This window comes from Rana temporaria, chromosome 6 (assembly GCF_905171775.1).
Source record: "Rana temporaria chromosome 6, aRanTem1.1, whole genome shotgun sequence".
Classification (NCBI taxonomy): Eukaryota; Metazoa; Chordata; class Amphibia; order Anura; family Ranidae; genus Rana; species Rana temporaria.
Window position 1 is genome coordinate 180230509 of NC_053494.1, and position 27217 is coordinate 180257725.

General features: G+C 42.6%; 1 protein-coding gene across 2 annotated transcripts in view; it reads left to right on the top strand.

Moving 5' to 3' along the window:
• Positions 1-27217, top strand: part of PLA2R1 (phospholipase A2 receptor 1) — a 156641-nt gene that overhangs the window by 107895 nt on the left and 21529 nt on the right. For both annotated transcript variants that reach the window (XM_040357890.1, XM_040357891.1), the window contains exons 21-24: positions 2296-2410; positions 12511-12641; positions 17933-18062; positions 23277-23515. In XM_040357890.1, coding sequence (XP_040213824.1) covers positions 2296-2410; positions 12511-12641; positions 17933-18062; positions 23277-23515 — 615 coding nt within the window. The remainder of the gene's footprint in view (positions 1-2295; positions 2411-12510; positions 12642-17932; positions 18063-23276; positions 23516-27217) is intronic.

A 27217-nucleotide genomic window follows, 5' to 3' on the forward strand; every position in this document is an offset into this window, starting at 1 on the left:
ATAAATATTAAAATGTAATTGTAAAATAATGATAAAAAATGTAATTGTAAAAATAAAAAATAAAAACTACTGACACCATCCCCACCCTACCGATACTGTCCACTGACCCAACCCCTGCCCCCCCAAAAGCATTTTGAAAAAAATGAAAAACAAACTCAATTGTAAAAAAATAAATACATAAAAATTAAAACTACTTTATTGACACTGTCTACTGCCCTACTGACACCTATCCCCCCAGAAGCACTGTGATTTTTTTTTTTAAGTCATAAAAAAATTAATTGTATAAAATAATAGAAACAAAAAACTACTGACACAGTCCACTGCCCTGCTGACACTGTCCACTACCCCCACCCCAATCATTGTGAAAAAATAATACAAATATAACATTTGTAAAAAAATAAAACAATAAAAAACATTGACACTGTCCATTGCTCCACTTACACTTACACTACCCGCTGATACCATCCACTGGGCCCCAAAAGCATTTTGAAAAAAAAAAATTAAATTGTAAAAAAATGTTTTTAATAAAATTATAAAAATAAATAACTAATGACACCATCCATTGGCATCCTGCACATACTACCCTGCACTGTACATTCCCTATTTAACATTGCCACATTCTGCACTATGTAAGGCACATCAGACTCTATTAAACCACACCCCATTTAAGTGCGCCACATTTTTTTGCCTGTGGCCCACTTTTTAACTTGCACCCACTGATATCATGATACACCCCTGTGTTGGCATATAAAGGATCCAACAGCTCGTGCACAGTGTGTTGTATGCTGAGGCATTTTCATCTGTCATTAAATTGTCTTTCTTTGTTTGGTGTATAATTGGTATATCGGTTACAGAATTCTCTATATACAGTGTTAGTGGACCCTGGTCCTTCCTGGCTAGATGTTCTAGTGTGAATACTAGCTAGAATTAAATGCAGGTAATAATCTATTGGTACAATTATCTATTTAATCTTGTGGCCCTGTGTTATTTATTAATGGAACATACTTACACTTAGTAATTATCTGGACAGAAAGGACTGTCACAAGGAAAACTGTTTTACCACGTATGATAATTATGCTTGAAATCCAATGCCCATGTTTTTGTGATCTTATTATGCCACCACTGCATGAATCCAATAAATAAGACAATTTTAAAAAATACAACACCCAAACTGTGTCAAAAACAGATGGTCTGTGTTTTCCTAGTGCCGTGTTTCCCCGAAAATAAGACCTACCCCGAAAATAAGACCTAGCGTTATTTTCAAGGAGGGCTGCAATATAAGCCCTACCCCGAAAATAAGCCCTAGTTTAAAATCCTATAATCCACTCTTTTAAAGTAGTATATAATGTACAATGTGTGTGTTTTTCTGTAATTATAATTGTGGGGAAAGAGAGCGCTGGTGGGTCACAGAAGCACAGAGCGGCGCTATAACGAAGGTTTTTGGCACAATTACCGTATTTATCGCGGTATAACGCGCTCCCGCGTATACCGCGCACCCCTAAAGTGGCCCCCAATCCTGTGGAAAAAAAGTTTTTTTGTACTTACAGTTTTGGTGTCTTGTGCGGCGTCCATCGGCGGCCTCATCGGGTCCGGCGTCCTTCTGCGGCTTCGGGTGTCCTCTTCGGCGGGTCCGGCGTCTGTCTTCGGCGGGTCGGGTGTCCTTTTCGGCGGGTCGGGTGTCCTCTTCGGCGGGTCGGGTGTCCTCTTCGGCGGGTCCGGCGTCCTTCTGCGGCGTCCTCCCCACTTGTTTCCCGCAACGAGTTTGAATACTGTGCCGGCATATACCGAGCGCAGTACACTCATGTATCTTCGGGCAGGCTCGACAACTGTCGTGCTGACGTCCTGTACGCTCAGGTTGTCAGTGCGAGAGGCGCCGAGACTGCCCGAAGATACACGAGTGTACTGCGCTCGGTATATGCCGGCGCAGTATTCAAACTCGTGGCGGGAAAGCGGGTATCGGCGTATATCGCGCACCCACGATTTTGCCCTGATTTTCAGGGCAAAATAGTGCGCGGTATACGCCGATAAATACGGTATATTACAGAAACACACACATTGTACATTATATAATACTGTAATAGAGTGGGTTATAGGATTTTACAAGCATTTCAACTTCGTTCCCACTGGGGATTCCTGTCGGGCAGGGAGAGAGAAGACATCACATTACATGGTAAGACCTACCCTGAAAATAAGCCCTACTGTGTCTTTTGTTGCCAAAATTATTATTAGACCCGGGCTTATTTTCAGGGAAACACGGTAGGATGTTAATGTCTTTTTTTCATTATCAAAAAATAGTGTTACCTTGTAAACAAAAATGAAGATGGAAAAATACTGGATTGGCATTCTGCTGCTAAGAATTGCAAAAATGATGGCGGTCAATTGTTTACCATTTCCAATCATCTCGAACAAGGTATATTCTACATGTTTTTTTTTTTTTATAATTGTGTATAAAATAAGGTGAACCTGTTCTCCTCTAGTTTCTAACAGTACTATAATGGCGCCATGCACACTAGCTTACAAAAACGCTCCTAGCAGCAGCTTTTGAGCATTTTATTTCTGCTTCTAATAGCAAACAGCGTTATCCTATGTCTCCATGCACACTAGTTTCGTCTAGAAGTGTTTTTGAAGCTTCGGCTTTTAGGAGCAGAAAAAAACTGGAACAGAGAGGCTATCTGGTTCATCGGCTTTTTTTTTTTTTTTATTTTGGGAGCGATTTACCAACAGAAAAAAATGCTGAATGCTTCTAACTGCTGCTAAAATGCTGCTAAAAGCTGGCACAAAGAAGATATTATAAGTGTTTTTACCCAGCGGTTTTCTGGTATTTTTGTAGCTTTTAGTGTGCATGGAACCTGTAAGCAGGTAAGTTCCTGATCCAGTTTCTTCCCCAGTTTGTCCAAAGCTGTCCGGCCAAAAAGTAAAGGCAAACAGCGATTTTTTAAAAGTCAATAATTCCATGTGCTTTGCTATTTCCCCCTAGATGACAACTCCCGCTATGCCAATAGGTTGCTCAGGCCACAAGCATTGTGGTTTGCAATGGTGGTGGTCATGGGGGTGGTATTTATAATCTAATTTAATGGATAATGAAAGTGGAGATGGGCAGCTGGACAAGAAGAAGCCAGGTCAAAACATTAAAAGCGTTGACGCCGCAGGTTTCCTTTAGGCTCGGTTCACACCTAATGCCGATGTGGCTCCCATTAAGGGTCCGGTGCATCCTGGTTCACCGTTTAAGGTCCGATTTCAGCCCAAATTTTGGGCTAAATTCGGACCTTAAATGGCCCATCAGACACACAGGGCTCCTGTGCAAATTCGCACCAGAGCCGCATCGGAGATATGTGAACCAGCTCCATAGAGAGTATATAGTAAAGTATATAGGCCCCAAGGGGGGGCAGTGAGCGGAGTTTTAACCACTTAAGGACCGGACCAATATGCTGCTAAATGACCCAAGGGGTTTTTATTATTCTGCACTGCGTCGCTTTAACAGACAATTGCGCGGTCGTGCGACGAGGCTCCCAAACAAAATTTGCTTCCTTTTCTTCCCACAAATAGAGCTTTCTTTTGGTGGTATTTGATCGCCTCTGCGATTTTTATTTTTTGCGCTATATACAAAAATAGAGCGACATTTTTTAAAAAAGAAAAATATTTTTTACTTTTTGTTATAAGAAGAATCAAACTAAATTTTAGTCAAACATTTAGGCCAAAATGTATTCAGTCACATGTCTTTAGTAAAAAAAAAATAGCTACCTAGCGTGAACAGCGACACTAATACAGTGATCAGAAAAATGATCGCTTAGTGACACTGGCAATAGGGAGTGAAAGGGTTAACTAGGGCGGTGATCAAGGGGTTAAAACTTTATTAGTGGGGGTACGGGGGCTACCCTGAGCCTAACACTAACTGCCTGTCACACTGACACTAAATGCAGTGATCAGTACATATATGATCACTGCATTCAGTGACACTGTGACAGGGGGGGTGGGGGGGGGCTGATCGGGGGGGTTAATGTTCCTATATGTAGTGTGTGTCAGTGTAGTGTTGTGCAGACTCACTGTGTGATGTGATCTCTCCTCAGCAGCGGTTGAAAATACCACCGAGAGGAGAGATCACATCACTTCCCTCTTCCTGTGTTTACACAGGAGGAGGAAGTGACACGCAGGGGGAGCGCGCGGATTGGCTGAGAGCGATCCGGAGGGGGCGGACAAAAACAAACAGCCGCCCCCTCATCCCGGATCGCTCGGACAGCCACGGGGACCGCCGCAGGTACCGGGGGGGGGGGGTCCCGATCAGACCCCCGACCCACGTCTAGGCAGTGATGTACAGGTACGCCAATGTGCCTGTATGTGCCATTCTGCCGACGTATATGTACATGCGGCGGTCCGCAAGTGGTTAAGGTGCAAAAAAAGCAAAGAATCAATTATACAAAAAAATGTTAATTGTTACTTACATCAATGGGATACTTGAGCCTGGGACGATTGACACAACCACTCTATTCTGGCAGGAAAGAATGATAGACAGACACGGAGCTCCTGGTCCACAGCCCTAAGTCTCTCTCTATACTTGTTCTTGATATAGGTTAGGCTTGAAAAGCTCCGTTAACACAAGTAGTAGAGAAGGGTAGCAGAATTGCAATGGCGGTACTTGAAACTACTGAGTACTCACTATTCAATGATACCCAAAATGTATCCAAAGCCACATCTTGAAATTTGATTTTTAATGTGCGATCTTGCCTGATCTCTGCCAGTTGCTCTTGTGCCGCTAGTGGCAAGACTTTTGAGCTATCCAATGCACATGAACTCCAAGGGTTACGGACCCAGTCAAACTCTGCAAAAGCTTCAGATGGAAAATAGTGACTAAATCTTTCGTCAAGAATTTGTAGGTGTTGAGAGAGAAGATCAGAAAGTGTGCTGCCATTTGAATGTGCATTGCACATGGGAAACATCTCAAGGCTGCCCTGTTCTACAAAGGAGCGCCAGAGTGTCAGCTTGGATCTGAAGCCACGTAATTTGTCAGACGAGGTGAGAAGATTTTCTTCTTTACCTTGCATTTTAGCACTCAGTTCATTCAGATGTCTAAAAATGTCGGCCAGGTATGCAAGTTTCGCACACCATTGCGTGTCTTCCATCAATTCTACATATGCAGACTTCTGTCCTATTAGAAATGCTCCGATTTCTTCTCTTAACTCGTATACTCGGTCCAAGGCTTTTCCCCGTGAAAGCCAGCGGATTGCGGTGTGTAACAACAAGCTATGATGCTCTGCTCTCATTTCTGCGCACAGAATTGAAAACATACGTGTCTTCAAGGGCCACATTTTTATGTAATTTACAATGTTCACTGCTCCATCCAGTACATCTCACAGTTCTTGTGGCAGGGTCTTTGCAACTAGTGCCTCCCTGTGAAGAAAGCAGTGAGTGTTTCGCACACTTGGGTTCTGAACTCTTACTCTGCTGATGAAGCCCTTGACACTACCCATCATGGCAGCAGCGCCATCAGTGCAGACACTGACACAGTTCTTCCAGCTTAATCCGCCCTGTTCAAGATACTCCATTGTCACACGATAAATCTCCTCTCCAATTGTTTTCTCAGGTATTGGTTTGCAAAAAAAAAAAGTCTCCCTCATATGGTCCTCATCTATGAATCGAACATTTGCCAAGAGCTGAGCATGCCCACTTATGTCAGTGGATTCATCGACTTGTAAGGAAAATTTCCCAGTAGATCCGATTTTTTTTTAAAAAACAGGTTTTCAATATCTGCAGACATGTCATTGATTCGCCTTCCAATCGTACTGTCAGACAGTGGAACTTTTGCCATTTCTTTTGCTGCTTGTGGGCCTAGCATTTTGTTGACAATAGCTGTGCATGCTGGCAAAATGACCGTTTCCGCAATTGTGTGTGGCTTCTTAGCTTTAGCTACTATCTCGGCCACTAAATAGCTAGCCTCCAGTGCTTTCTCTGACACTTTTGCACTCTTAATCATGACTTGCTCTTGTCGTTTGTGTTGACTTTTCAAACGAATGAAATATTCTGGTTCCTTGCTGACTAGTGATGGATGATTTGTTGTCAGGTGCCGTTTAAGTTTGCGTGGAACCATTGCTTCATTTGATAATTTCATACCACATATCAGACACATAGGGAGAGGGCATGATGAAACCCCTGTACAGATGAAACCATATGACAGGTATCTATCATCATACTGTCTTTACCTTGTCTTGGTGCTGGCCTCCACTACCCTCTCTGCTGAGGTACTTGTGGATGATGAAGTTGATGGCTCCGAATCAGAGCTGGGTACTGGAGCCTTTCTTTGCAAAAAACGATCCATACTAGACCTTTCAGTAGTTTGTAGTCGCTGAGTTCTGTATTCTGTAATGCAGAGTACAGAGTTCAGTACGTTGTGCCACACTAGGGGGTGATCGTTGCAATTTTTTATGCCACATGGTATTTTGCACAGTGGTTTTGCAAACGCATTTATTTTTGTAAAAAATTCACTTAAATTAATTAAAAGAAAACACAATATATACCCCAATTTTTGGGTATACAGGCGGTCCCCTACTTACAAACATTCCGACTTACAAACGACTCCTATTTGCAAACGGAGGGAGACAACAGGAAGTGAGAGGAAATCTACCCCTAGAAAAGGGAAATTCTCTCCTTTAAGAGTTAATATGGGAAAAAGGTGTCTTCTCCACTGATGCTTTATCGCCAATCCTTCTTTCCCTAATAACGCCACATTTTCAAAATCCAATTGTCATTGGGACAGGAAGTGAGGTGAAATCTTCTGAACAGGGGAACAGACAGCAAAACAAATGTTACAATGGTCATAAACCTTTGCTATGTTATCCAAAAAGCTTAAAAATGTTTTTTTTGGCTGGAGATACACTAACAAAATGTACCTGTTCCAAATTAAAAACAGATTCAAATTAAGAACAAGCCTACAGTCCCTATCTTGTTTGTAACCTGGGGACCGCCTGTAGTGTGAAAGATGATGTTATGGCGGGTAAATAGATACCCAACATGTCATACTTGTTCACACACATGGAATGGTGACAAACTACGGTACCTAAAAATCTCCATAAGCAACGCTTTAAAAACCTTTACAGGTTACATGTTTAGAGCTAAAGAGGAGGTCTAGCACTAGAATTATTGCACTCGCTCTAACATGTGCGGTGATACCTCACATGTGTGGTGCGAATACTGTTTACATATGCGTGTGCGACTTGCGTATCAACTTGCGTAGGGATGGGGGGGGGGGTTGCTTAAAAAAAATGTTGTCTTATTTATAATTTTTTTTCTTTTCACTGTCCCTTTTACATTTTTTTTTTAAACATCACTTTTATTCCTATTACAGGGGATGTAAACATCCCTTGTAATAGATATAAGCATGATAGGTCCTCTTTATGGAGAGATCAGAGTCAAAAAGACCTAATCTCTCCTTTAATTAGCAAAAGATAATTTTTTTTAAATCTTTTGCTTTAAAAAAAACCTAATACAAATTGTTTACTTCCAGCCTGGACCGGAAGTCATGGCGTTGCTCTGGTCCTTCAAGGGGGGGGGGGATCTACTCTTTCATTGCCTCTTGGACTAGCCGCCAACACCATTGGATTGTATCTCAGGCGAGATGGTGGGAGCGGGGGACATCCCCTCCCGACGCTTCTGAAAGCGTTCCAGTGGCTCAAGAGCCACTTGGAACGCTTTCATGAGAAAGCTAGCCACTGTCTGTAAAAAAAAAAAAAACAATACCAAGGTTATGGCTGGTATCTTCAGCCATAGCCCCCGGCAAACAATTTAAAATCTGTAATTTTGTGCTACATAAAAACCTACATAACACTTGTTACAATTAGGACACTTTTACATTGACTCATTCCATTGCAGGCATGGTGATATATTTTTTTTATATATTATACATGGGCTATGCGAGTTATTATTGATGATAACTGTATACTTCAATACTGCAGTTTGGCCGCAGCGCAGGTGTAGCGCAGTATACCTGCGGTTTTCATGTGGTTTCTCATAAACTTCTATTATACATTTTTGGTACATTTGAGAAAAGCACACCAAAAATTAGGGACATAATAGAAGTCTGAGAAACCACATGAAAACCGCAGGTACACTGCGCTACACCTGCGCTGCGGCCAAACTCCAGTATTGAAGTATACATTTATTATCATCAATAATAACCCACATAGCCCATATAAAATAAATCACCATGCCTGCAATGAAGTCAGTCACTGTGAAAGTGCCAAGTGTTATGTATTTTTTTTTTTTTTACATATACACCATGCCTGTTACACTTTTCACATTTATAGTGTCATCACCTCTATTACTCCTTCTTCCCCTACTCGTTCTTCTTCCCCCTCAGGCAAAGGCGCGCCAGGCAGAGTCTACTGGCTCTCACGTCACACATAACAGTGCGCCCGACCCTCCCATAGCAACCGATGACGTCATCTGTTGGCAAGACGCGGTCGGGAGGCCCCGCACAGCCAGCACAGCTTCCAGACTGCCGGGAAGTGAGTTTAACACAGCGGACCGGCACCGCTGTAAAGAGTGACGTATGTTAAAGTGCCCAGCAGATAGCAGCCATAGCTGCCCATTTTGGGGGTCATTTTGCCGTGGCACACCTGGGGCCTCTTCACGGCACACCAGTGTGCCTCGGCACACAGGTTGAGAAACGTTGATGTAGAGTATAAGATTTCCTATCATCTGTGCCCAGTCTTGCCACACAGAGTTAATCCAGCTCTGAGCAATCCTCTTTTATTGTTCAGTGAAATAAAACAGACTTCCAGATAAAAACCTGTCTAATTAAAAAGTCCTTACCGTCCTCTTGCTTTGAGTGACAGGTTATTTACATATCTCTCCTGGATGTTATCATAATATGAGGTGATCCACAGTTCATAGACAAGTGACCAGGATGTGTTATGTGGGGAGAGAGAGAAAGAGAGAAATCCACCCCTCCCCCCACATAACACATCCTGGTCACTTGTCTATGAACTGTGGATCACCTCATATTATGATAACATCCAGGAGAGATATGTAAATAACCTGTCACTCGAAGCAAGGGGGTGGTAAGGACTTTTTAATTAAACAGGTTTTTATCTGGAAGTCTGTTTTATTTCACTGAACAATAAAAGAGGATTGCTCGGAGCTGAATTAACTCTGTGTGGCAAGACTGGGCACAGATGATAGGAAATCTTATACTCTACATTGTGACAGCCAAAAAAATAAAAATAAATTGGGTTTCACATCCCCCTTGGGTATATGGTGTCATTCTCAGACACTGAGTCAAGCAACGGTGGCAAAGTAAAATAAAGGAAATGCTTGGAGGGTACAAGCACCTTGAAGTATGCTGGTAATGGATGAAGTCTGTTTATGGGGAAAGATTAACCACTTAAGCCCCGGACCATTTTGTTGCTAAATGCCCAGGCCAGGTTTTGCGATTCGGCACTGCGTCGTTTTAACAGACAATTGCACGGTCGTGACTGCGACATTATTGTGGACCCTTCGGACAATTTTGACACATTTTTGGGACCATTGTCATTTTCACAGCAAAAAATGCATTTAAATTGCATTCTTTATTGTGAAAATGACAGTTGCAGTTTGGGAGTTAACCACAGGGGGCGCTGTAGGAGTTAGGGTTCACCTAGTGTGTGTTTACAACTGTAGGGGGGTGTGGCTGTAGGACTGACGTCATCGATCGAGTCTCCCTCACTCGATCGATGCACCTGCCACAGTGAAGCACGGGGAAGCCGTGTTTACATACGGCTCTCCCCGTTCTTCAGCTCCGGGGAGCGATCGTGACGGGGGGGCGAATAGAAACGAATAGCCGCGTCGTCATCCCAGATCGCTCCCCGCGGGTATCCGACCGCCGCATGTAGTGGGGGGGGGGGGTCCCGATCGGACCCCCGACCCGCGGAAAGGCAGGGACGTACATGTACGCCCATATGCCTGTACGTGCTATTCTGTGGACGTACATATACATGCGGCGGTCGGCAAGTGGTTAAATATTGATCAATCGATTTGCCAAAACTTCTTGAAATAAAAGGTGTAACTATAGGGCAACTGTTTTCCTTTCACTCTTATGGCACAGACATCCTCCATTGGACCTCTTGGTGGGTCTTGGGGAGTATCCGGAATCGTGACCATTCAACAGGTGGTAATGTTTTAAAATAAAGGTCCTACAAAAGCTCCAGAAGAAACCACGTTTGTGGTGAAACATGTATCGGCAACCATTCTTTTGTAATATGACCATTGGGCTATCTATAGCCCTAATTGTATAAGTAGTTTTATATTGTTTATGTATCAATAAATTTAGTCATTTTTGTATAATTGATTCATTGATTTTTTTTGCACCTTAAAACTCTGTTCACTGCCCCCTTAGAAAATAAAAGACGAACCTTTACAACCCCTTTAATCCTACTGGTAATCTGCAAAAAAAAAAGTGAGAGTGTAGGTTGAACAAATGTAAAACTAATTTCTGGCTTGTAGCTTTATATAACTGAACATAAATACGGTATATGCATGCAAAAATAGTAAAGGAGCATTTATAGTGCTAAATGTATTGCTTTTGTGACCAGATGACATTGAAGTTTAGTTGCCCAGTCCAAATTTAGCAGTGTCAGTATGGCTGGGTTTTCATATATGCGGCTGCGATTTTCAGTCCAGAGTTTGGTGCATTTCTGTTTCTGGTGCAAATTTTTCCCTGAATTTGCACCTGAACTGGACCCAAAATGCACAGGACCCTTTTCAAAACCTCACACATGTGTGAACCGGCTCCAGTGAAAGCCGGTAACATTCATATGTTATGCAAATTGGATGTGGTTAAAAACACATCCAATTCACATATATGTAAACCCAGCCTTACTAATTTCTCACTTTTGCACTGGGATCTAAAAACCAGAAATGTGCAAATTACACATCCCTAGTCCCCTGTCCTCTGCTCCTCTACTACAACATTTATTAACATTCTCGCAGGGCATTGTGCGGGAGGATTTGGAGGACGTATTATACTCATAGGGGCAGATCCACGTACATCGCCGCATATTTGCGTCGGGCGTAGCGTATCTAAGATACACTACGCCTCTGTAACTTACTTTTTTTTTGTATCCTCAAAGAAAGCGCGCCGTAAGCTACCGCGGCGTAGTGTATCTTTGGCGGCGTAAGGGCGCGCAATTCAAATGGATGTGATGGGGGCGTGTTTTATGTAAATACGTCTTGACGCAACGTAAATGACGTTTTTTTTCAACTGCGCATGCGCCGTCCGTGGGGGTATCCCAGTGCGCATGCTCGAAATTAAACCGGAACAAGCCAATGTTTACGACGGTGACGTAATTCTACGCAAATCCGTATTCGCGAACGACTTACGCAAACAACGTAAAAAATAAAAAATTTGACGCGGGAACGACGGCCATACTTAACATTGAGTACACCTCATATAGCAGGGGTAACTATACGCCGGAAAAAGCCGAACGCAAACGATGTAAAAAAATGCGCCGGCCGGACGTATGTTCGTGGATCGCCGTATCTAGCTAATTTGCATACTCGACGTGGAATTCGACGGAAACGCCGCCTGGCGGCCGGCGGAAAAATGCACCTACGATCCGACGGCGTACTAAGACGTACGCCAGTTGGATCGAGCCCAGATGCAGTCGTATCTTGTTTTGTAGATACAAAACAAAGATACAACGCGGGAACTTTGAAATTACGCAGCGTATCAATAGATACGCCGGCGTAATTCTTCTGTGGATCTGGCCCATAAAGTGGATATATTCATTTTTTATAAAATATATTTGTGTAATAGTGTACCTATAAAATAAATAATAAACCATTACAAATATGTACTGTAGAACCCTTAAAAGTTGATGTATCATATGTAGGACTCAGATATGTATTAAGCCCTGTACACACGATCGGATATCTGATTGAATTTAATCCGATGGATTTTTTCATCGGATATCCGATGAAGCTGACTTTCATCAGTCTTGCCTACACACCATCGGTTAAAAATCCGACCGTGTCCAACACGGTGACGTGAAACACTACGACGTGCTGAGAAAAATGAAGTTCAATGCTTCCGAGCATGCGTCGACTTGATTCTGAGCATGCGTGGATTTTTGACCGATGGACTTCCACACAGAAGTCGTTTTTTTCTAACGTTTTTTTTATACATAGGAAAAATTTAAAACAGGTTCTATTTTTTTTCACCGATGGGGGAAAAAAAAACGATGCGGCCCACACACGATCGGTTTGTCCGTTGAAAACGGTCCATCGGTCTGTTTTCATCGGACAAACCGATCGTGTGTACAGGGCTTTAGTGTTCTGTGATAAAGAATAGATCTTTCCTAATAATTACTTTTTGCCTTATTAATTAAAGTATCTGAATAAAGAGTTGCCTATACTGCCCCCCCCCCCAGATTTATTTTTCAGTGTTGGGTGTCAGGACATGTTTGAATATGATTGACTTGGACAATATAGAGTGTTCTCCTTTCAAACACTTTGATGAATGAGGCGGTTTATTCTTTGTTGTAGCATTTATAGTTATGCAGCTGTTTAAACAGAAGAACAGTTTTTGGATTGGACTCAGCAGAGATGATTATGATGTATGGGAAAATGGCACATCAGACAGATACACAAACTGGTTTCCAATTAAAACAAACCATGTAAGTACAAGTGACTTTATTGATGGGGAATGTGTGTTATTTAAAGTTATTTTCTATCTGGAAAAAAAAAACATGTATTTTAAGTAAAGTCAAGTTAAAGCGGTGTTCCGGGCAAAAAATAAAAATTAAAAGCCAGCAGCTATACATACTACAGCTGCTGGCTTTTAATAATAGAACACTTACCTTTCCTGGAGTCCCTCGACGTCGGCACCTGCAGCTGATGTTTCCATTAGCTTTTGGGTGCTGCCGCTGCCATTGCGGGTAAGGGAACCCGGCAGTGTAGCCTTCCGGCTTCACGCCGGGAACCCTACTGCCCATGCACGAGACCCCGCCCCTCTCTCCTAGTGGCCTGGTGGCCAGGGGAGGAGGAGGGAGCCTGGTGGTGACGTCACAGGTCGTGGCCTGGACTCCTGGAAGTGGGAAAGGATACCTGTCAAAGACAGGTATCCTGTTCCCCCCTCCACCCCGAAAGGTGCCAATTGTGGCACCGGGGGGGGGGGGGGGGAATCAGATGAGCGGAAGTTCCACTTTAGGGTGGAACTTCGCTTTAAGTCACATTCCAGAATGTTCTCATTTTCAAGGCAAGATGTCCGATGTCCTCCCCGGCATTCTTAGTAATGCCTAGTAACCTTTGTCATTATAAGCCCACTTGATGGTGTCACAATTCTGTAGCCCTCTTTTTTTTTGGGGGGGGGGGTTTGAGAAATTGCCCTCCCCAAACAGGATATTGCACCAAACCTGTAGGTAAGTAGTAGAACCAGAACCTTTGCTAAGTGGAAGAGTGGGTTTGAAAACAAAGTTGGCACACAGGGCCTCTGTGAACAGAGGGAATTTATTTTCTGGGACGTTAACCAGTTATCTAATCAAAGTATTTGGGAGCAGATGAAGTACTGCAGCCACCATATAAGACTAACCATAGATATATAGCTGCACGCCAGTATGGAAATAATATAAGGTTTATATAATAAAAGCAGCAGTGGCCCATCCATAAGGGTGCCCCCGTCCATGAGTACAGCCCCCTAATCTACACGTGGGGCACTGGATGCATGGATTCCAATTGTTTTTTTTTAAGCATGTGATTAGAGCCTGATGCCGCGTACACACCATCACTTTATGTGATGAAAAAAAACGACGTTTTTAAAAACGTCACTTTAAATGACCGTGTGTGGGGGAAAACTTGTGAAAAACGACAAAAAAAAATTGAAGCATGCTTCAATTTTATGTGTCGTTTTTCAAAAGTCGTTTTTTACTTCACAGAAATTGACGGTGTGTAGCAAAAAACGACGTTTTTAAACCCGCGCATGCCCAGAAGCTAGTTATGAAGCGAGCTTCAATGGAAAAACGTGGAGAACGTAACCTCGCTTTGCTAGAGCATTGTGAAAAAACGATGGTGTGTAGGCAGCTTCGTCTTTGAAAATTGAAGTTTCAAAAACGTCATTTTTTACTTCACAGAAAATGTCGTTTTTTTTCATCACATGAAGTGATGGTGTGTATGCGGCATGAGGCTTTAACCTTCAAAAAAGGGTGGGCTCAGGGCGCAGAGTATTGCGCCCCAAGCACACCCACTTGTGTGACAATAGCGAATGAATATTTGCTATTGTCACACTGATTCTCCTCCCGGATAATCAGGAAGCGACCTACTGATCGCCGGCACTAAGTAAAAGATTAATAATAGTACATACTGTATATCCAATATACAAACAGGTAAAATCTACAATGGGGCCAAAATGGAGTCCTGGTGGAATTGTGCACATATATCCAGGTATACACTACAGTATATCAGGGGCGTAACTAGAAATCACAGGGCCCCATAGCAAAATGTTGTATGGGGTACCCCCTCCAAAAAAAAAATGAACTAATGCCATTGAACAACAGCTCAGGTCAGGTAATGAACACTCACCCCAGTGCAGCGGGCTCCTCCGGTCATCCTCATCCCCCTCCTCTGCATCGGTGCAGTCAGTGGAAGATTTCAGACTTGCCCGATCGCTCCTCCGCTGCCCCGATCTGAACTCTCCTGAGTCCCGCTTCAGCGCCGAGCGGGGATCTCAGTGTTGTGATGTGGCGGCGGCTGCGGGATTGGAAACTCCCGCCTTCTGGAGCCGGCGGCACGTATGATGGACATCATATGTTCTGCAGGCTCCAGAAGGCGGGACCTGTGACTCGGCAGATCAGATCACTTCCTGCTCGCCGGCGTTCGTGGCTAAATAGTGTATGGTGCCTTTTTGAGACTCAGGGCTTTTCGGGGGCACATTCGGGGTTCCAGCCCCCCTAGCCCGGGCCTAACGACGCCTCTGCTCGGGACACGGCCGGGCTCGCGGGGCTGGGAGCCGGCTTGCATTCTTCATCCTCACCAGTGTTGCCAACCCCCTGAAGTGAAATTTACTGGCAAGGATGCCAAAATTTACGAACGACACCAATTTTTTACTGGCACTGCAAAAAACTACCTACAATTACTGTTTTCAGTGCTAAACAGTGCAAGTAAAAATTTGGAACTATAAACATGTAGCTAGTACTATTAGCAATGTGTTTAAGTTAAACAAAAGTCAAAAAACATATTTCTCCATTTACATGAAGGTCAGGTCACTATAACCCTACCAGCACTGGGTTCCCCCCTTACATCAGAGCCTGCAGGATTCCCCCTTACAGTAAAAGGGAACTCTTATGTAAAGGGGAACGCTGCAGATCATGATCTAAGGGGGAACTCTGATGTGGGGGGAGGGGCGCTGGTGACCAGAGACCACCTTATATCAGAGTCCACTGCATTCCCTTTACATCAGAGTTCCCACTTGCATCAGGGTCTGCAGGAACATTCTTCTGCTGACCACCAATGCAAGGAACATTATTCGCACAGACCACCAATGTAAGGAGCATTCTTTCTGCTGACCACCTATGTAAGGAACATTATTCGCACAGATCACCAATGTAAGGAGCATTCTTTCTGGTGACCACCAATGCAAGGAACATGCTTTCTGGTGACCACCTATGTAAGGAACATTATTCGCACAGACCACCAATGCAAGGAACAATTTTTTCTGGTGACCACCAATGCAAGGAACATTCTTTCTGGTGACCACCTATGTAAGGAACATTATTCGCACAGACCACCAATGCAAGGAACAATTTTTTCTGGTGACCACCAATGCAAGGAACATTATATCTGCTGACCACCAACGTAAGGAACATTATTCGCACAGACCACCAATGTAAGGAGCATTCTTTCTGCTGACCACCTATGTAAGGAACATTATTCGCACAGATCACCAATGCAAGGAACATTCTTTCTGCTGACCACCAACGTAAGGAACATTATTCGCACAGACCACCAATGCAAGGAACATTCTTTCTGGTGACCACCAATGCAAGGAACATTCTTTCTGGTGACCACCAATGCAAGGAACATTCTTTCTGCTGACCACCAACGTAAGGAACATTATTCGCACAGACCACCAATGTAAGGAACATTCTTTCTGGTGACCACCAATGCAAGGAACATTCTTTCTGGTGACCACCAATGCAAGGAACATTCTTTCTGGTGACCACCAATGCAAGGAACATTATTCGCACAGACCACCAATGCAAGGAACATTCTTTCTGCTGACCACCTATGTAAGGAACATTATTCGCACAGATCGCCAATGCAAGGAACATTTTTTTCTGGTGACCACCAATGTAAGAAACATTCTTTCTGGGGACCACCAATGTAGGGAACATTCTTTCTGGGGACCACCAAAGTAAGAGACATTCTTTCTGGGGACCGCCAATGTAGGGAACATTCTTTCTGCTGACCACTAATGTAAGGAACATTCTTCTCACTGATGGTTCTTTTTGTCCAAGTGTACAGATATATTAGTGTTGTATACAGGGAATAGCTCTCAATATACAGATATCAGTGTCAGGGAAAACACTCAGTGTATAGATGTCAGTTATACATAGGGAATTGCACTTAGTGCTATTCCTTATGTGTTACACTGACATCTATACACTGAGTGTTTTCCCTGACACTGATATCTGTATATTGAGAGCTATTCCCTGTATACAACACTAATATATCTGTACACTTGGACACTCAGTGTACAGATATCCGTGTGTCAGGGAATAGCTCCTGGTAGATGGGCACTGGGGAAGAAGGAACACTTAGCCTGGCTGATGATCACAGACATGCTGTGATTACACACTGACCTGCTGCCGCACACAACAAGGCAGGTCAGGTGACTGTCTCCGACATGATGACTCCACTGTGTCTTCCCTCTCCAGCCTCCAGCTCTCTCACTGGCTTTCCCCCGCGGCATGGATGTATACTGTGGCTCCGCCCCTCTGCTGAATTCACTAGGAGGATAGGTGGCCAGAGCGCCTGTCATTGTATTAATCCTCATGGCTCCATGATCGCTCTGTAATCCTGGCCAGCACCTAGTCCTCTCATACAGCTTCATCATCTGCAGGCAGGGTTGACATCACTCACTACCTCTGCGGTGCAAAAACTTTCCTAATTTTGCATAATAAACTGTGGGCACATCCAGGGGCAGACTGAGCAGCTCATGGGGCCCCCCTGACCCTGCCCGACTGATCAGTCCGCCCCTGTACCGGACTGTTCGTAAAAAAAAAACAAAAAAAAAAAAAACGGACGGTTAGCAACACAGATCCTCACCGGGCCCCACTCGGCTGCGGGCCCCATAGCGCCCGCGTGGGTCGCTATGGCGGTAGTTCCGCCACTGCACTATATTGTTAAAAGTATTGGGACACCTGCCTTTACATGCACATAAACCCTAATGGCATCCCAGTCTTAGTCCATAGGGTTCAATATTGAGTTGGCCCAACCTTTGCAGCTATAAGGTCAGGGGCGGACTGACCATTAAGTCACTCGGCCACTGCCCGAGGGCCCCATGCCACTAGGGGGCCCCATCAGGGATGCCAGGCTCAGTAAAACCAGGGACAGTATGTAAAAATCTATGTTTTTTTTTTTACATCTGTCCCCGATATGTCCGAAACCGACATGCTTTTGATGTGAAAATCCCGCGATTTTAGCTGCCCTGCCTCTGCACTGCCTCCTGGCGTGGTGGCCATCTGTAAGCCCAGGGGCCCCTGTAATCTTCTATTGCCCGGGGACCCCATGAGTTGTCAGTCCGCCCCTGTATAAGGTTTAGGTGTCGGGTGTTTCATTTTATAAAAGTGGTTTCCAACTTTGCTACCTGCTATCTTTTTACTTTTTTTGCTACATATTTGATCTCTCATGCAAATATCAGTAACTATGTTCTAACAATGTTTCTATTTAACGATGTTGTCTTTTGTCCTAGGGTTCAGAAATCATTCAGGATCACCAATGTGCCGCAATATCTGCCGATCACAACATTTTTCCTGTAGGGAAATGGCATCTTGAAAACTGTGGCCATGAAGGCTATGGATTCATTTGTGAGAAAGCACAAGGTAATGTTCTGGCCCTACAGGGTCACTCAGTAGCCACAGACAATAATAATTGTATCCTTTCATAACCCTAAAGCCGGTTTAGCAGGGACCAGCTGAGATTCGATCAATCGACTTCAGTACAACCAGCCTGTCAGATTTTTTGCATGTGATCGCTGCCTGTGGCTCTAGTTGCCAGCAGTGATCATTGTGTTCTTCCAGCAGTGAAGGCTTCCCACCAGCAGAAGACAATAGCTCCACGAGAGGTATTTCCCCATCAACAATGACTGTGTTGATGGGGGAATCTAACAATTTTCTTTCCTTGCATTCCTGGTGGAAGGAAAGAGAATTGCATCATCTATGGCTTGCATTATTCAGGTATTGCTTAGGTGACCCATAAGCTGCACACCAAGCAGCACTGTGGTCATCGCCACATCACAAGGCAAATTTTCCTGCATCCCTAGACCTATTTTCTAATCGATTAAAGCCCAACTCCAAATTAACATAAAAATGGGAGAATAATCTGGCAGCTATTCAACAAAACAAAAAAGCTGCAGTACTCACCTCCGTGATCCACTGCCACTCCTCTTTCTGTTTGAATGATGGTCAACATCATTCCACCCACTTTCTGTAAGCCAAGGGTGTCAAAGACCCACCCCCTCTGGGATGACAGGAAAATGCCATTTCATGCAGCATTTAGGACTAGACATGTGCACTGCCGAAAAATGTGTTTGTTTTCGTTTCATTTGTTTTTTAGCTTTTTTCGGAGATTCGGAATTTCGGGAAATTAAAAAATTCGTAATTAAATGAATTTGATAATTCGAAAATTCAGGAAACGGAAATTTGAAATTGAGACTTTCGAATTTCCGAATTCAGAATTTTTAAATTCAGAATTTTAACATTTCGGATTTTCAAAATTCCGAATTAGGAATTTTCGAAATTTTAGAATTTCCGAAATTATGAAATTACAACATTTCGAAATTATGTAAATTTGAAAATTCAGAATTCGAAAATTTGGAAATTGAAACATTCTGAAATTTCAGAATTAACTAATTTGTCAAAATTTGTTAAAAAACAAGTTTGTAATTAAACAAATTGCACATGTCTATTTAGGACATCCTACCACCAAAAGAATCTGAGATACCTTATGACCAGATCAAAGACCAATAGAAAAACAACATGAATGCAATATAAAAAAAGTTTGGACTTTTTCATAATTGAATAGAGGGAGATTTGAGCCAGTGCTTGCTGTGTCCCATTATTCCCTAGGAAGGTTATTTTTCCCCAGAAGGCTACTGGGACAGGTCTCAATATTTAAGTAGCTACCATGTACACCAGATGCATGGTCACCTACACGGCATCACTAAAGAGAGCTACCACCACCAATGGATCATGGAAGGAATCTAGGTGTATTCTATTATTTTTGCATTTGGAAGTCTTTTGAATGTCCTATGAGTTGAGGATATCCTCTGCAGCTTTCCACTATGAAAGTAGTTGGATGAATCCGCGCAACAGAACCAGGAAATCTAACAATTTTCTTTCCTTGCATTCCTGGTGGAAGGAAAGAGAATTGCATCATCTATGGCTTGCATTATTCAGGTATTGCTTAGGTGACCCATAAGCTGCACACCAAGCAGCACTGTGGTCATCGCCACATCACAAGGCAAATTTTCCAGCATCCCTAGACCTATTTTCTAATCGATTAAAGCCCAACTCCAAATTAACATAAAAATGGGAGAATAATCTGGCAGCTATTCAACAAAACAAAAAAGCTGCAGTACTCACCTCCGTGATCCACTGCCACTCCTCTTTCTGTTTGAATGATGGTCAACATCATTCCACCCACTTTCTGTAAGCCAAGGGTGTCAAAGACCCACCCCCTCTGGGATGACAGGAAAATGCCATTTCATGCAGCATTTAGGACTAGACATGTGCACTGCCGAAAAATGTGTTTGTTTTCGTTTCATTTGTTTTTTAGCTTTTTTCGGAGATTCGGAATTTCGGGAAATTAAAAAATTCGTAATTAAATGAATTTGATATTTCGAAAATTCAGGAAACGGAAATTTGAAATTGAGACTTTCGAATTTTTAAATTCAGAATTTTAAAATTTCGGATTTTCGAAATTCCGAATTAGGAATTTTCGAAATTTTAGAATTTCCGAAATTATGAAATTACAACATTTCGAAATTATGTAAATTTGAAAATTCAGAATTCGAAAATTTGGAAATTGAAACATTCTGAAATTTCGGAATTAACTAATTTGTCAAAATTTGTTAAAAAACAAGTTTGTAATTAAACAAATTGCACATGTCTATTTAGGACATCCTACCACCAAAAGAATCTGAGATACCTTATGACCAGATCAAAGGCCAATAGAAAAACAACATGAATGCAATATAAAAAAAGTTTGGACTTTTTCATAATTGAATAGAGGGAGATTTGAGCCAGTGCTTGCTGTGTCCCATTATTCCCTAGGAAGGTTATTTTTCCCCAGAAGGCTACTGGGACAGGTCTCAATATTTAAGTAGCTACCATGTACACCAGATGCATGGTCACCTACACGGCATCACTAAAGAGAGCTACCACCACCAATGGATCATGGAAGGAATCTAGGTGTATTCTATTATTTTTGCATTTGGAAGTCTTTTGAATGTCCTATGAGTTGAGGATATCCTCTGCAGCTTTCCACTATGAAAGTAGTTAGATGAATCCGCGCAACAGAACCAGGAATATAAATATATGTCCAGCAAAAAAATATTAGAAACAGAGATAGAAAAACCCTATATAACTGGTTCAAATATAAAATAAGCGAATGGGTTAAAGGAATTTTTAGGTGGCTGCCTTTACATATTTATCCCACCTAGGTGGGATAATGAATGGAGTGGAAAAAAAAATTGTAGAGTTGGCGCCAGCCTAGCAAATTCTTATTAGGTGAGTATGAACATGAAATAAATAAAATAAAAATAAAATTACTTCCCGGATGCGTGCTCAAAATTGACCATAAATATGGAAAATAATTATAAAATAAAGAATATAAATAAGTAATGTGAGATAAGATTAAATACAAAAGTGCATGTGAATGGTGCTATTAAAACAGTCCATGTGCAACTGTGTTCCCTTTAAGAGAGTGCTGGATGTTGCATAAAAAGTGCTTTGTGCCAAATTCAACACTGTTGACGTGTTCCACACAGTGCCCCCTTCTGCTGTGCTCTGATGTGGCCCGCACTCACCAGATCCTCCACCCCCTCTTGGGGTGAAAAGCTTTCAGTGTATGCCCTGTGCGGCACTCTGGCAATTTCTCGTCCCCCTGTATTGCTGTTGAGGTTTCCAATGTTAGCTCATATGCAAAAAGAGAGGAATCCCAATAGTGTGATACCATTTAAAAGCATTTCCCTTATTAATAAAACTAGGTACTCACAATTTGGCAGATTAAACAAGCGAGGTGAAAAAAAGTTTTTTCGGAAGTGTGTAGTGACAGCCGTCTGTTTGCTCGACCGGTTTCGTCATCCGACGTCATCTAGAGTGCCCAGACCGTCACTCTCACTTCCTATTTATCATTACATTGCGTCCTGAGCTGCGGCTGCCATTTCCCATGTGATTTTGAAGACCGTTTGCATGGATGTCTATGGACGGCGGCCATCTTTGGTAAGGTTTTGCAGACCGAAGCCTGATACAGTCATCGCCGCCAGTTTCTCTAAGATTTTGAAGACTGTAGCCTCAGGCCTCATACACACGACAGAGTTTCTCGGCAAAAACCAGCAAGAAACTTGCTGGGAGATATTTTTTGCCGCGGAAACCGGACGTGTGTACATTTTCGTAGAGGAAACTGTCGAGAAACTCGACGAGCCAAAAATAGAGCATGTTCTCTATTTCCTTGACGGGAATGGAGAAAATTGGCTTGTCGAGTTCCTCGACAGCCTAACAAGGAACTCGACGAGGAAAACTATGTGTTTCGCCCGCCGAGTTCCTCGGTCGTGTGTACGAGGCTTCAGTGTTCTTGTGATTAAGTTTCAATGCAGCCTTGCGAGTCAGACGCAATGTAATTACATTTATTATGTGACTTACTTATAAAACCATATAAAAACATACTTATTTGCAAAGAGATTGAAACGGACAGTGATACATCTTGATGGAACACCTTTTTGGGGTCATATAAAAAACGCATGTCTAGGTATATAAAGAAAGCCTATATATATGCTAAAGGTATGTAATGCAGCTATAAAAATGCATAACTCCCTATTAATAATAGCCTATTAATAGCCCCCTGTAATAGCATATGTATATACCTCTGTGCATTCACTATGCTAATAATGTTAAAACCATTAATAAAAGGATGCTAGAAAATTAAAAATAAAAGTATATATGTAAACTTATAGGAAAGCTGGGGGTATCCCAGTGAGAGAATGTATGTATTCTCTCACTAGTATAAAATTATTAAAAAATATAAAAAATATATTAAAATTCTGAAGTAAATGGAGGAAATTTAATTGTGTATATATATTGCAATTGGAATATTTATTTAAATTTTTCCTGTTAATAAATCTTCTGGAAGGTGGATTAAAGGAAATATAGTAGCCCTATTTAAAAATAGGTCAGGAAGCAATTTAAGTCCCGAAGGTTGGAGGGTATCAAGCTCGAAGATCCATCGAGTTTCATTTTGTGATACTTTAATTTTCTTATTTTCTCCTCTCCAATGGCCTTTTATCTTGTCAATTGCATAAAACGTCATGCATGTGGGATCTCTATTGTGATGGTCCCTAAAGTGTCTCGAAACGCTATGTTTATTGAACCCTTTTTTTATGTTAGCAATATGTTCACGGATCCTGACATGTAATTCCCTAGTGGTTCTTCCTACATATTGTTTTTGACATGGGCACTCTATGACATACATCACATGAGCTTTCCACTATACCCAGGTATACACTATATTGTTAAATGTATTGGGACGCCTTCCTTTACATGCAGATGAACCTTAATGCCATCCCAGTCTTAGTCCATAGGGTTCAATATTGAGTTGGAAGGCTTTTGAATGTCCTCCTATGAGTTGAGGATATCCAGCTTTACACTATTAGCAAGGCTTTATGTCATCATGATAACATGAGTAGAGTAAAGATGGGTACAATCAAATAAACAGTACACTTCTACACCCATCAGTATAAGCACATGAAGTTGGAACAGTAATCAAATTGATTGGTAAGCCATAAAACTCACATCATATGTTTATCCTTCCTATTTTAGATGTTTCCGGTCACATTGTAAATGGTTCCGACATGTTCCCAATACCGGACCTATTGCCATATGGACATAAATTGTACAGAGTAATATCTGGAAACATGACCTGGTATGACGCCTCCTTTGCTTGCAAGGGATACGGGGCTGATTTGGTTACCATTACTGACGAGTATCATCAAGCCTTTGCCACTGTCATTGTCCACCGCAAAGGTTATTCCCACTGGATTGGATTATATAAAGAAATGGTAAGTGCTATTGTATTTAATATATTCAGCATAGACTATAATAATTCTATACAAATGAAAAGAAATTCTGGAAAGCCGCACTCCAAAAAAAGTTTTTGCCTTTATTAAAAACATGGATTAAAAAATACATGCCACAGCAGATCCAAACGGACAGAAGAGCTGACGCGTTTCACATTAACAAACAGCGCTTAGTCATAGCTCATGACTAAGCACTGTTAGTGTGAAACACGTCAGCTCTTCTGTCCGTTTGGAATCGGATGTGGCATGTATTTTTGAATCCATTTTTTTAATAAAGGCAAAAACTTTTTTTGGAGTGCGGCTTTCCAGAATTTCTTCCCATTTGCATTGTTACATGCATTGCCAGCACCTGGGGCTTCTTATCTGGAGGAGAGGATTTTACCTTTGTTTGACCTGCCTGGAGCGGTGATATCCATTTCTCTATAATAATCTTATATTTATCTGTATTTGGGAACACACTGCTAACGTCTAAATACACGATATTATCAAAAGTATTGGGACACCTTTACACACACATGAACTTTATATGCATCCCAGTCTAAAGCTGGATACACACTATACAACTTTTTTTGTTTGATTTCCTTTAGATTTACCTTCAACTATGTAAACTATGTAGTGCAAGGGCCTGCCTGATTTTAAACAAATTGAAAGTGTTTAGGTTTGACCTCATATTATATGGTTTTGGTAAATCTAAAGGAAAAAAATGAGGGCTGTTACTGATTAAAATTTTTGTGTTCGAATAATAGATTTTTTTTTATCGATTAGTCGACTAATTTCGATTAATTATAACACACATACAGATTCAACTACTTTTAGCTGATCTCCTTGCAGGCTGATTCCCAGTGCAGCTACCAACCACTGTAAAAACGGATAGCAGGATACAAAAAACACACAAAGGCAGCACTCGTTGGGAATAACATTAAAACTTTTATAGTCTTCAAGTAGGTAATAAAATTAATATTGCACTGGAGATAAAATCGATGTAGCTACATAAACTGTAAAAATGGTACGAGTAATACCAAACGGTAGCAAAAGCAGTCATGAAAACATGTAGCTAAGTATGATACTGGTATACAAATGTGTACAACGATACCACTGCTGAATTCAGATGAGGAGGGGTTAACATCAATCTGTCGGCATGTAGATGTCCCTTGAAGGGAACTATCACAACTCCCAGTAGATGGCTGTAGAATCCCAGGTTGATAGAGGGAATTGATAGAGGGAAATGTAACAGTCCTTGCGTGTGGCAGTAAGGTCCCGTCAGCATGCAGATATGAAGGCACAGCAAAGACGCCCTTCAGATGGATACGGAAAGCCCCGCTGGTGTCCGTGACGTCACCGGATCTCCGACGGAACTCCCTGAAGACCCATAAGCCGGCAGAGAGGAGAGTACCAATCAAAAGAATTTTGATCGATCAAAAAAAATGACGATTAATCGAGGAATTAATAGTTAATTTCCACAGCCCCAAAAAAAATCAAAAGTAAATTGTATAGTGTATATCCATCTTTAGCCTGTAGGGTTCAATATTGAATTGGCCCACCCTTTGCAGCTATAACAGCTTCAACTCTTCTGGGAAGGCTGTCCAAGTGTGTCTATGGTAATGTTTGACAGTTTTTCCAGAAGCTCATTTGTGAGGTCAGGCACTGATCTTGGACGAGAAGACCTGGCTCGCAGTCTCCGCTCTTTGTCATCCCAAAGGTGTTCTATTGAGGTCAGGACTCTGTACAGGCAAGTTCCTCCACCCCCAACTTGCTCATCTATGTCTTTATGGACTTGCTTTGTGCACTGGGGGATTATGGTGTGGGGTTGTTTTTCAGGGGTTGAGGTTGGCCCCTTAGTTCCATTTTTTTTTTAAGTGTATTTTGTGCGTGTACTCGAGAGAGGAGCCAGACTGCAGGAGTTGGGAGTAGGCAGGCCTCCCCCAGAGGCAATCTGCCACCTTTCTCCATGCCCCGGGTGGCAATGGTGGGTGTGTGAGGGGGTCCTCCCACACAGCCCGTCCTACCTGCTCCGCTTTGAAGCCCAACGGGGCAGAGGGACTCCCTATAAGGGAGTGAGAGGATCTACCCCGCTCAACCAGCCCTGTTAGTCCTTCGCCTCTCTTTTTATAGACTGCGTGGTCAAAGTGCATGCATGTTAACCCAATTTCGAGTGTGTGTAAGTGTGGTGGTTTTTGTGGGAGGGGGGTGGGCGTACTAAGCACAGGCTTACCTCGCATAGCACACCGACCGGGAGTCGGGCTGAGACCCCCAAACTCAATTCACATGTAGCCGAGACCGGGATCCGAACCCCTAGCTGCAGAGGTGAATGGCTTGTCAGCGCAGTGCCAATCGCATTGAGCCACCGCAGCTCCCTTAGTTCCCGTTAAGGGAACTCTTAAGGCGTCAACATACCAAGACATTTTAGATAATTTCATGCTCCCAACTTTGTGGTAACAGTTTGGTGATGGCCCCTCCCTGTTCCAACATGACTGCGCACCAGTGCACAAAGAAAGGTCCATAAAGACATGGATGAGTGAGTTTTGGGTGGAGGAACTTAACTGGTCCTGACCTCAACACCCGATAGAACACCTTTGAGATGAATGAGAGTGGAGACTACGAGCCAGGCCTTCTCATCCACATCAGTGCCTGACCTCACAAATGCTCTTCTGGAAGAATTGTCAAACATTTCATCTGTACTTGCAATTGCCCTGCATGTTGAAAATGTCCCAGCAGTGAATGCAGAATACAAGTGCGTGTGCATGCAAAGACGTATTTTAGGTGCCACTAATCATGGTGTAGTATACTGAGAACTAGATATGTTAAGAAGAATAAAAAATCCAGATATGTGCTAAAAAGGAAAATGAACTTGATTGGGCCAATCCGATCTCATACAGTAGATGTAATGAATCTTCTAACAGATTCCCAGTGATCAAAAAGCAACAAATGATGTGTGAATCAGTCATTTGCTGGCTGATAAATACGCATTTGAGATTGGTTGAGGAGGGAATGTTTCTTCACCATAGTGCCTTTAATCTTCTGCCACAAAGCCTTGGTCCTGGCACACTATAGCCTAACACAGCCATTCTGCGGCTGGTGAGCATTACTTATAATCTCCGGTGACATCTTTGGGGATTTCCCTGACATCTGAGCAGCTGCAGAGATGTGCACATAGGACAGCGCATGCTGGAAATTTAACTTTTTACAGCTAAAGATTTCTTTAGGGAAATGAAGGTAATAATGAGCCCTATGTTTACATCTCTGCTTGTGAACAAAAGATCTTTAGCAGCAATGTTAGGTCCCTGAAGTCTCCTGTCCTCGATGCACTGCTCACAGGGGGCCAGTCCAGTGTTACTTGTCATCCCCAACCATCCACATACACAAGGGCAAGCGGAGGATGGAACTGTGCTAAGACTAAACATTTGCAATTGAATATATCAGGATTGACCCTAATCTAGAAAGGTTTCCCTTTGATCAGTGGCGGTTGGTGCTCAAAATTTTTATGGAGGCGCAAACAAACTGAAAAAAAAAAACATCAATTGCAGCCACTGTGCCCATCAAATGCAGCTACTGTGTCATCAAACGCAGCTACTGTGCCCATCAATTGCCGCTACTATGCCACAAAATGCTGCCACTGTGCCCATCAAGTGCAACCACTGTGCCCATCAAACGCAGCCACTGTGCCCATCAAACGCAGCCACTGTG